Source organism: Echeneis naucrates, chromosome 7, assembly GCF_900963305.1.
Source record: "Echeneis naucrates chromosome 7, fEcheNa1.1, whole genome shotgun sequence".
Lineage (NCBI taxonomy): Eukaryota > Metazoa > Chordata > Actinopteri > Carangiformes > Echeneidae > Echeneis > Echeneis naucrates.
Genome location: NC_042517.1, coordinates 12,021,238 through 12,032,482, shown reverse-complemented (window position 1 = coordinate 12,032,482; position 11,245 = coordinate 12,021,238). Strand labels below are relative to the sequence as shown.

General features: G+C 42.3%; 1 protein-coding gene across 1 annotated transcript; it reads right to left on the bottom strand.

Annotated features, from left to right (window-relative positions):
- Nucleotides 1-8,078: 8,078 nt before the first annotated feature.
- Nucleotides 8,079-10,835, bottom strand: rbm15 (RNA binding motif protein 15). The gene has a single exon (XM_029507056.1). It carries the CDS (start codon nucleotides 10,697-10,699, stop codon nucleotides 8,144-8,146), a length of 2,556 nt encoding a protein of 851 aa, XP_029362916.1. The 5' UTR covers nucleotides 10,700-10,835; the 3' UTR covers nucleotides 8,079-8,143.
- Nucleotides 10,836-11,245: the final 410 nt, after the last annotated feature.

Genomic DNA, 11,245 nt, shown 5'->3' with positions numbered 1-11,245 from the left:
CCAAGTTTTGCTCCATGACATTTTCCCAGACCTGTAACTGCCAGATAGTTGAGGTGATGAGCAACCAAAAAAGCATCTAAATCATCAGCTGGGACCTGCTTTATGCTTTCTAATTATCTGTATCTGTCTAATAACACCTTGAAAAAAATGTATCCAGACATTTACTTGGACTCAAAATTTTATGTTATTATAGTAACCAGTTTTTGGCATATTTGAAATATGTACTTAAAGCATTTAACTCAAATGTCTGATGAAATTTTACATCCAAATGGTCAGAGTTCAGCGTCAGTGTGTCATCATAATGTTTTGCAAAATGCTGTAACTCAGGAAGGTGTAGTGGTCATATTCCCTACAATGTGACTGGTTGGTGGAGTCATGTAAGCTCAAGGAAGTAATGTTATTTTCCCATATAAAGCACTCGATATTTGAAATTTGAACATCAAACTTTGTTTGTTGCTCATCAACTCAGTAATACTTTGACCAGAATATTAACTTTTCTACTTCAATGCAGCAGTTCAGGCTCTTCATAGTTCTTCATAGCTATAATTTTTTTGTGGAAGTAGAAGTTTTAAGTTAAGCAGTTAAAGTAGCTGCTGACTCTACCAATGGACCATTCAGTGGAAGCAGGAACATAGACTGACTCTTTCCCCTCAGCATTCACAAACCTTTCACCCATTTAAACCTTTTACATCATAACTGCCTTTCACCTCTCATGCCTGAACTCAGCACAACTGCTTTTGGTGTCAGTGCAACTGCTTACACTGCACACACTTGAAGTGTCTCACACACAAGCATGGACTTAGCAGTGGGCACTTCCACTGGCATTTCAAGCATTTCCAAATGAACTTTAAACTTTCAGCATCCAACACGTCAACTGATCTTCACTCTTCAGCTGTTTCTGAAACTCTTTTCGTTGGTGTTCATTGTCATCATTTGCGCCTGAACTAATTTCAGATTTTAATTGTAAAACTGAAATAGTTGATTCAACTCCTCCATTTCTTAAAAAGACAAGTCAACTGACAAAGTAGGGCTGCATGATACTTGTTAAAAAAAAATATATATATATTGTAATTAATGGGGATAATGCAATTTCTGTTTCTGTAGTTACTGGAGTTCAATTTCAATGAAAAACATCTAAAAATTGAAAAAGATTACACAACTATGTCATGAAACATTTTACCTTAAATTTTTAAAAAATTGCAGCTTTTCGTTGCTGCTTGGCCGTGTTCATTTTTGAATGTTTAGATTAATTGTACAGCTGTAAAACAAACGGCCAGTTCAGCTGCCAACACTGAACATACTGCACATAACGTCAGCACGCTCATTGCACATAAACCGACTGTAGCTGCTTTTAGCTTTCTACACAGCAACTAACACCTCAATATAACTTTTGATATAAAATTACAAACCAAGTTGTGACCTTTGAAGTACTTGTAACTACTAAAGTATGTTACTCAGTCTGTAAGTCAATACTGAAATCATGCTGTTACAGCTGAGTGATCCTTGACTTGGCAGCACCCGGCAATAAAAACCTTCACATCCAGCTCATTGCTAGTGAGCTGTTCTATGCAAGAGCACACAGAAACAGCTTGCGTGCACGCACAATCATTTTCAAGTGTGACAAAGATAGCAGCTCATGAAAGAAGAACCCTGTTTGGCTGAGGTTTTTGTTTTTTGTTTTTCTTTAAGGTTGATCATAGCTGGACAAAAGAGGGCTGGAGCTGATGAACTCCGGAGCAGGGTTTTCTGTGTGATTGCTGTCATTTTATCAAACTTGCCTATTAATAGATGTAAATCTCTGATTAACTGTTAAAATATTTTCCTGTCGCCCGTATAAATGCGGGATGCCCCAAACTGACTGTTGCCCAGCCTTTATAGTGCCTGCAGGCAGCCAATTAATGGTAATGCAACTTATTATTTTATTGTGTTTGTACATGGGAGTCTTTTGTTTGTTGAATCATTTTCTTTCTTTTTCTTTTTTATTGCAGAGAGTTTTGTGTTTTCAGTGGATTCCCTGTTTGTCACCACTGTTTGCCTTACAGGTTACTACATTGTATCTTTACTAACTTGCTGTGATGTCAGCCAAAGACACATTAGAAACCTACCTACAACTTGAAGCTTACTAAGGCTTAAATAGTCTGGACAGTGTGTACAACTTAAACCACTATGACCATCCATGTTTCAGCCTGTCGCGGCCCAGAAGCCAGAGATGGATGTTCTTTGCTACGTCGCCCTCTTGTGGTAGAGGAAGACACCTACTCAAAGAATGTTGTCTCAATTAGTACCAAATTATTCCCCCCCAACTCACTTTCACAATACAAGGCAAGGCTCTTTGTATTGTTTCAATAACGACAGTCATGCACAAAAGCTCTTTTGGCTCACGAGTTGCTTTCACCACCAGTATGCTTTTGTGATTTAGAGCCACTAAATATTTTGTACCTTGATGAACCTTTTACGATGTATGTGATGCTTTAAAAGTAGATTTAGTTTGGGATTATTTTACCTGTTAGTCATCTGAATGTTTTAAGAAAACTCTATGGCTGAGCAATATCTTAAAATACTTTTTATGTCTCTTTGGAAATGTCTCAAACACAGCTGAGTTTTGTTTGATGGTGTTTGATCTTATGTTCTTGCAGCAGCAAATGCATTTATGGGTGAGGCCCTGTTTTATCACTACACTCGCTGCTGGGTTTGTTAACTGATCAAGTATAGAAAATATGCTTAACCAATCATAGATATGCTGTTCAAAGCCACTAGAGTTCTTTTGTAAGCCTTGTAACAGGGCAGACTCAGCGTTAATAAACTCATGTGTGGCTCATTCTGGTCTTGTGTGATTCAAAGTGGTAAAACGAAGCAGCCCAAAAAACACTCACAACACACTATGCAAGAAAAACTCAAAAGTTGCAATAGATTTTACATATTTATTGACATATCACATAGATATTTTCGCACGTTGGATTAATTTTCATCTTTATGGGTTTAACAAGATAAATCAAGAAAAGGATCATTACAATTATTTTTCATAACAGATATCAACTTTAAATGGTTTCCCACTTTTTCATTTAATATGTTTAATCAAAAGGAAACTTAGAGGTTACTTACTGGAGATGAGAGCTGATGGTGTCTAACAGGTCTGGAAACAAAGTGATGCACAAACTGATGACCAGTAGAGCTCTGTAAAGGAGACATGCAAACATGTTTTCATCCTGAGAGCAGTGTGTGAATGTTTTGACTGTGATTAACACATTTGTGGGGCAGCGTGCAGAATAATACATTATAATGAATTTGGGATGAAATTGTATAACATCATATTATACACCAGCTAACATCTGCAAAAACCTATCAGTTTTAGCAGTTTTATTAAAAAAAAAAAAAAATATATATATATATATATATATATATATAATATCTTTAGAACAATAAAAAATATAATTGGTGATAGTTATTTGAAGACTGACTGACGCTTTGAATTCAATCTTCATACATGTATAATATGTTTAAAAAAATTTTGAAAATATCAACTTACAAATTGCAAAAAACTCCTAGACACTTTCAATAAAAATCAATATCAATATCAAAGCTCAGTTAAGCTGTAAATGGACAGCTATCTGTTTCTTTACCTTTATTTTGATTACTGTAAATAAATTGGGCAGAGCATCACATTGTTGTGCTAGTTGTGCCTGTCGAGCCAGAAGTTAATTTCTGCGTTCATCAGTCAAATAACATCTGTGGCAGTATGTTACAACGTTCATGCAGCCGCTCAAAGAGCCTGAACACTCAGAGCAGAAGAAAAAAGTGTCGTAGCATCAGATTTAAGTGCTGCTCACAGATGCACAACATTTCATTTCAACATGTCTCCTGTGATTGCTACAGATTACATGTCACACATTTTAGTTTCCTGGAGTTGGTCTCCCTTGATTAATTATTAATATTCAGTAAGTGCAGGGTATCATCTGCGGCCCGTAGTCTCCTAATGCAAACAACACTTCTGTTACTATAAATCCTTGTACTCTAAATTCTTCCATATTCAATATTTTAATTGTTTCAATCCTGAATTGTGACAAGACGATGGAGGTTTACTACAAGCTGGAAAGTGATAAGACTTTAACAATTATGTAAAAACAAAAAGGTTTCTTTTAGCATGTTTAGTAATAATCATGATCACCTATCACAAGTGTTCCCCGTAATTACGAGTTCTTAAAGAGAACACACTGGCCTGGGTCTCATTTTTCTCTCCTATGAAAGAACTAAGCTGAATCTAGATTGCAGACCGTCACAGACCACATCATATTAACTTTGTTTTGAGTTTATGGCCAATCTTCAAATGGGATAATGGGAATAACAACATCTCTAATCGGGCTGCAAAAAAAACCAACAACAACAACAAAACATGAAGCATTTTGTTACATATCTAATCTAAATGTGGGTTTGGGGGCGGACCAAGAGCTTCTGCAGTCTCACTAAAAAAACCCACTGACTTTAGTCTTTTCTCTGTAAACAGTTCCACCTTTTACAACACTGGAATCTTGCAATGTAATGAACAAATGTCTCATTTCTACATAAGCGTCTAAATGGAGAAGTGGCAGATGAGAGAGTGAAATGTTGGTGTTCATCTATCATATTTTTTGTTGCTGGTGATAAAAACAGCACTAAATGTATATTTACTGCGGGCAATATCTCTATTATTTCACACTTGGGCATGGGATTTTTGCCAAAGGCCATCACTGGAAATTGTCTAAGTAATTACCTTGGATAGAAACCAGAGTATGCCATTTTGCATTTGTTATTGTAAAACATGTGGTGTTGACACTGTACTTACCACACAGCTGCCTTAGCCATCGATACAGAGCTGGCAAAGCAGCGCTTGTTCTCCTACTCACCATCGTGCGACTCTATACAGCAGCTCTGTCCTGGGTGCCTGGTGTGAGTGTGTGATGTATCAGGTGGCAGACTGTGAGAGTGAAGCAGGTGCTCCATGGTCCTCAAGATGGCAATGTTTCTCAAGTGAAGTAGTGAAGTGAGGGGTCCTTCTCAGCACGGAGCACAGGATTGGTTCTCACGCTAATGCGACTAAGATGGATGGTAGGAGGAAATGGAAAACTTTCCTGTGTAACATGGCCTTAAACTTATAACAGGGGCAAAGGCAAAACAAAAAGGTCTCCTAGAAGAATTTGAGGGAAGGTTGCTGTCCGCAGTGTGGATTCCTTCCAGCGTATCAAAAGGGTAAACAAAATGGCCTGTTCTTGTTTCATTTCCATGCGGCACCAGACCTCAGATGGCAACGGAACAGTTTCAGCACGGCAAACACGCCTCGTTGCTCGTCTCCTCCGAGAGGGTTCAATCAGAGGAGCGCACAAAGACGGGGGAAAACAATATTCCTAGCTGAGGTTGGCCAAATCCTCTTCCCTGAGCAAAACATTAAGTCAAATCAAATCATAACTGGGCAAAATGTAATAACGAGAAATCAGCCCAGTGGTTCAGCTTGGCCTCTGCAGTGAGACAGCTGGAACTGTAGATGCTATGGAAATTTCAAAACGGCGTCACCCACAATCTCCCGAGTGTGGAGTGTGTGACAGTCGGTGATGGACTTTCCTCAGCTCCTGTTCAGACCCAGGAACATTGCACATGAAATCTTTAGCATAATAAGCAGGGATACTGCCACATGTTGCTGTTCGCTCCGGCCCTTGCCTCCCGAACTGCAAAACTGTCTGCATCTGCCACTGGTTCACAATGCAAACTGGAATCTGGAAAACAAGGGACGTGGAGGTTCCTCGATCCTGATCAGGTGTTCACGTGCCAACAGGAACAGTTGAGGGGTGTATTAGGGGATTGTGAGGGGTTGAGGATTAGGAGCTCAGAACAGGACTGTGAGCAAACAGCGATCCTCACTGGAAACGGGGGTCTCCCGTCGCTGGTGCTAAACACATAGCAAATTGTCTCCCTTCTCATTTGCAGACAGAAAATTTCAAGTGACAACTCCTTCGAAACACAATTAAGGTATGGCAGCTTGTTTCTTCAATTCACTTCCATCGAAGAAACATGTTTCCCTTCAAATGAACAATTTATTGATAATCGGTCACATTAAGTGCCCAAATGCACTTTCAGGTATGTGAACAGCTTCGCATGGGCTCTATGGATTTTCCTTCCCATGACATCAAAGTGTACATTGCTCAATTTTCCATTTAAAACAGAAGTCAGCACAGGTGCAGATGGTCTACACAACTTAAAAGCTGCCACATCAGTGAGAACTCACAAATACTAGGTTGCCTTCTCTGCAGAGGTTTTCAGCTCTGCACTCGTCTCCTCAGGAGTCCAACGTTGCAGGAGGTGTGGCGGTCTCACAATGACTTTCCAACATATGAATTTCCAATACACATTAAACCAAACTCAGCAAATTATAAGGGTGGATTAATTTTGCATGACACACATACAATGGCAAAAGTGGTAAGTAGGCCTTTAAAGCGTGTTGGCAGTCATGATTAAAATACTGAAATTCAAATTTAGACCTCTATTATAAAAATTTCACCAGTAACTGTTAAGGTACTCCTAAAACTTTTAAAATTACACAGACCTACTTACTGAACAAATAGCAAGGTTGTTTTACTTTGTACCAACATTTTAATTATACTGAATATTAATATTTTTCCTGGTGGAACTACTTTCAGAGCAATAAATGAAACAGACTGTCGAATATCAACACAAACGTCTAAGCTTTTTATCCATTACTACTGTAGTTTTTTCAAAGATCACATTACACAACCATCTCTAAGGTAGGGATGCAGAAAATAAAATATGAAGAAAAATTTGAGAGATGTGTTCTTTGCTTTACTATTCTATGCTTATTGTGTCATGTTTGTTTCATAAAAATTATCTGTTGGTTTTCAGCATTCCACAGATCTGATGTAACAATTTAGTTTTACCAGTGGGCTAGAAGCAGGTCATTGTCTTTCTTGCAGTCTGGTGTTTCACAAACTGAGCAACACCATAAAAATATGCTCAAATCTATACTATGAATCTGAGTTACGTTTTTCCTCACAAAGTTGCAAATCTAGGTGACTGAAATGTATCAGCCGCATCAAAATACTTTTTTCTGGTGCCCTTCAAATTGTTTAACGGTGAGAAAACGCACAGGGAGACCAGTGTGAGTTTAAATGCATGACCATTGAAATGGGAAACATAGCACAACTTCCTCCGTGCACCACTCTCCACTGATTGCCACATTTTGAATGTTATGTTCCCTGCATCAGGTGGGTTACCTGATGAAGGCAAAAAAAAAAAAAAAAAAAACTTAAGTGGAGTGTGTTGCACTGTGAAAATATGTGCATCAGTAACCATCAAGACAGAACCAAGTTATTTCTAATAACTGTAACTGCAGTACCAAATCGTTCTCTACACCTTCACTGAAATCCCCAAATTCAAACCTTTTAAGCTCACCTCTGTATCCATCCATCAAAAAAAATTATAGAATTGTTATTGCACTATAATTCAAATATTAGAAAAATGATGTCTTCTGATTCCCCTCATCTTAAGTACCAGTGTAGGAGGTAGACACAACAACACCTGTACAATCTAAGGCAATGTACTATATTTGCCCAGAAATAAACAAGACATCTTGTTAAGCTTGTCATGTTCAGTTTTTTGTTAGTATCCTGATAGGGAAGTATGGGATTAATGAGATTACTGTTTGTGATGCCAGTGTCTGTGGGTTTTATTGTAGCAGCAGTATTATTGTGTCCACTCCTTGCATTTTTACATTTACTTTTCCTTAGCTTATGGTTTGTATATTATTTTCACAATTTCAACCTGCAAATTAGCTGAATGCTTTTCTAATGACTTAACTCAAAATTTATTCTTCAAATGCTCTGCATGTTTAACTGTAACTGACCAAATTACTGCAGGTTTAGGAATTATTGAATAATACTTTACTAAAATAATTTCAAAACCACACATCCTTTTAAATTTGTGGAAGGGCACTCTTTGTCCTTTTAGTGGATTACATGGCAACATACAAACACTCATGAACCATACTAGTGTAACCCATAATGCAGAACACACAGCATGCAATAGTTACTGACATACAGCAGATTTTTTTTTTTTTTTTTTTTTTTAAACATGACTTGAACTTAGTGTGTTCTGATTTTTTTTAAGATGCTCCACGAACCACAATCATGACCAAATAGTCCTCTTCACTTTTAGCCAGAGCTTTAGCAGAGGAATCCAGGAACTGCTGGGAGAAATCACAGGGAGGGAAAGCATGAAGAACCCCTGTGTTGTCTTTATCTCTGCTCCCTCCCACAGGCAGGCTGATGACTCCTGCTGCTTGTTTTTGGTTGAGGTAGGACACCAGGTTCCGAAGTGGCCGCTGAGTCGAGGCTGCAGGGTCCGATGAAGATGCATCCTCCGTTGCCCCAGGAACTGCCAGCAGAATCGCGTAGCCATCAGGACCTGCGACTTTGATGCGCCGAGAGACCTCATCAAGTTTGGGCTGGTCCAGACGGAGACGCTGGGTGATCTTTAGCTCGTTCACCTGCCTCCCTGTTGTGCTGTCAACAAGCAGGTCACTAGCTACATTGTGGTCGCCCTCCAGCAGGTGCATGTTGGCTGGAAAGTTGCTGTTCTTCAGTAAAAGCATACCATGCCAGGCCAAGCTAAGTCTAGTGCTGTCTGGCTTGGAGAGCTGTCCTCCTTTGGAACTGCTCTCAGAGCGTTCTCTCTTGACTGGCACTTTACCACCATCACCGGCTTTACGTTTGCGTTCTCCAATGACTGAAATGCTGCTGCCTAAAGGTACCTTGTCAGAGAGACCCTGGCTTTTGAGTCTCCGTTCAGCACCACTTCTTTCAAGGCTGCTGTGATGTTCTCGTGGTGGGGAGAGTCTCTCTCCCCGCACAGGGCGCTCTGAGTCACTGAAGCGGCCTCCATCTCTGCTGCTACCTCCAGGGCTGCCATCTGGAGAAGCACGTCTACGCCTTACCGTCCTCTCAGTGCTGTCGGGGGAGTGGTCTATGTGACGTCCATCCTCCATTACACGTCGCTTCCGTACAGCTTCTCGTCCCTGCAACTCTCGTTCCAAAGACCAGGGCTCTCGTGCCCGCCGCTCCCGTTCCAAGTGCTCCAAAGGCTCAAAGGGAGAGGCGCGGACCCGTTCGCGAATAGCCGGGTTGGGCCACTCGGTTCCAGGAAAGAGCTCTCTTTCTCTGAAGTGAAGCGGCGGTGGAGTCCGTTCTCTGACCCTGAGTGGTTCAGGTGTGGCACGGTGGACAAATGACTCCGCCACCATATCAAAAGGAGGAATAGGAAGAGGCTGCAGGAACTGCTGCTGGTAGCGATGCTCAGTATCAGCAAAGTCCACTCTGAGTCTTCTCTCTGGACCTCCTAGCGGGAAGCCCCTCATGTGTGTGCACGCTGCCTGTGCAGCATCCAAACTTTCGTACTGAATGTATGCCCAGGTGTCCCCCTTCCTGTAGTCAATAGTCCTTATAGTGCCAAAGCGATCAAACTCTCTTGCCAAGGCGGCTAAAGGAACCCAGGGTCCGAGTCCACCCACCCACAGACGTGTGGTAGGAGTAGCCTTCCCATAGCCTATCTTAATAGGGTTGCGTCCCACTATTTTTCCAGACATACTAAGTTTAGCACGGTGAGCCATGTCAAGGTTCTCAAATTTCAGAAATCCATATGTGCTGGTTTGTCCCCGTGTGGGTCTTTTAATGTCCACCTCTGTAATGACCCCAAACCTGTCAAAGGCTCTCCTCAGGTCGGCCTCCGTCACAGTTATGTCCAGGTTGCCTAAAAACAACGTCCTGTTGGCTCTTTGGTCATCTTCTGGAGATATAAAGTCCTCCTCTCGAAAAGCGGCCCGCTCTGCGATGAAAGCCGGACGGGCCCTGGCCTCGAACAGGGCAAACTCCTGGTCCCGCTCCAGGTCTCTGGGCAAAGGGGGCGGCGGGGGAGGAGGGAGCCGCCCCAGGGCCAGCTGCTGCAGCCGGTAGTCTCTGTATCCGAGTCCCGTGGGCGAGAGCGGCCTCTGCAAGTGTCTGTGGCTCTGCGCCGCGCCGTACAGGTCCCTCTCCACGGGGGAGCGGCTCCTCCTCCGGTGTATGTACACGGCCTCGATTTTCAGCGGCCTGTCGTACAGCACCAGCCGACCCCGGGCGTGTTTAGCGGCTCTGGCGTCCTCCGGCTTCCGGAAATTCACAAACGCGATCCGCTCGTCGTTGCTGCGACTTATCTTGACGCTCACGTCCCCAAATTTTTTGAACTCGTGAAAGAGTCCGTCCTCTATGTCCTCGTCGCTCAGCTGGGTGCCGAGGTCGCTTATTTTGAGGGTTTTGTACTCACTCTCGACGCTGGGCGGCTGGACCCGCTGCTGCTCCGCCCGGGCCGCGGTCCTCGGCGAGGCCAAGTCCAGCGTCAGGCTCAGGTTGTGGTTTTTACCGACGGAGCTGGCGGCCGCAGACTGACAGCTGTGATTATTCCCGGTCCGACCGTGGCTGTCGAAATCCCTTTCTCTTTTCTCACCGAGTAGACTCCTTCTGGCCGAGCCGCCGTCGCTTTTGGTCGCGCTATTCCCGTTATTACTACCGCTGGAAACGGAAAGAGCCCCCATTTTCTTGCTGGTCGGGTGGCATCCTCCCCGGTCTCGAATATCGTCCAAGGCCCGGGAGCGTTTTTTAATCGGAGACCGCTCTTTACCTTTCATTTCAGTCCACACAGAGCCGACCCTGGGGGCGCCTGGGGCTTTTTGAGTGCTCTTTCTGCAACTTAATGCAGAAAATGATAGAAATAAAAAGCGGATTTATTCAGTGACCCTGCGGCAAAACAACAACAGACGCCATTTTGTAAAGATTAGCGTGAAGGCCCGCCCCTTACACCCGATTGGCCGAAAAGTGGGTGGAAAACTTTAAAGAGGGTGTCAATCATCTGAGGGGACGCTTAAAGTAAAAATATTTTGGTTTTTCATTTTGCCAAGAAAACGACAACTGGAACGGCAACACAAATGCAAGGAATAATTTAAAATTTCATAATTTATTTCAGGGGCATGGCCCGCAAATTGGTATTTTGTCCAAATGATTGTATTGTTGAGGTTAATTCGCCCACTAAACAGATTGAATAGCCAGAATCATAACACAAGTCATAATAATGACAACAGCATCTCGTTAGAGGGGAAACAAAATGATCGCAGTGGCAGGACAGACAGGGCCCTCATCATCTCAACAACACTGACCTAATACCACAAGGTGGCGAT

What these genes read in the sequence shown, in the direction of transcription:
- rbm15 (XM_029507056.1), bottom strand. Translation starts at nt 10,699, where the DNA reads ATGAAAGGTAAAGAGCGGTCTCCGATTAAAAAACGCTCCCGGGCCTTG.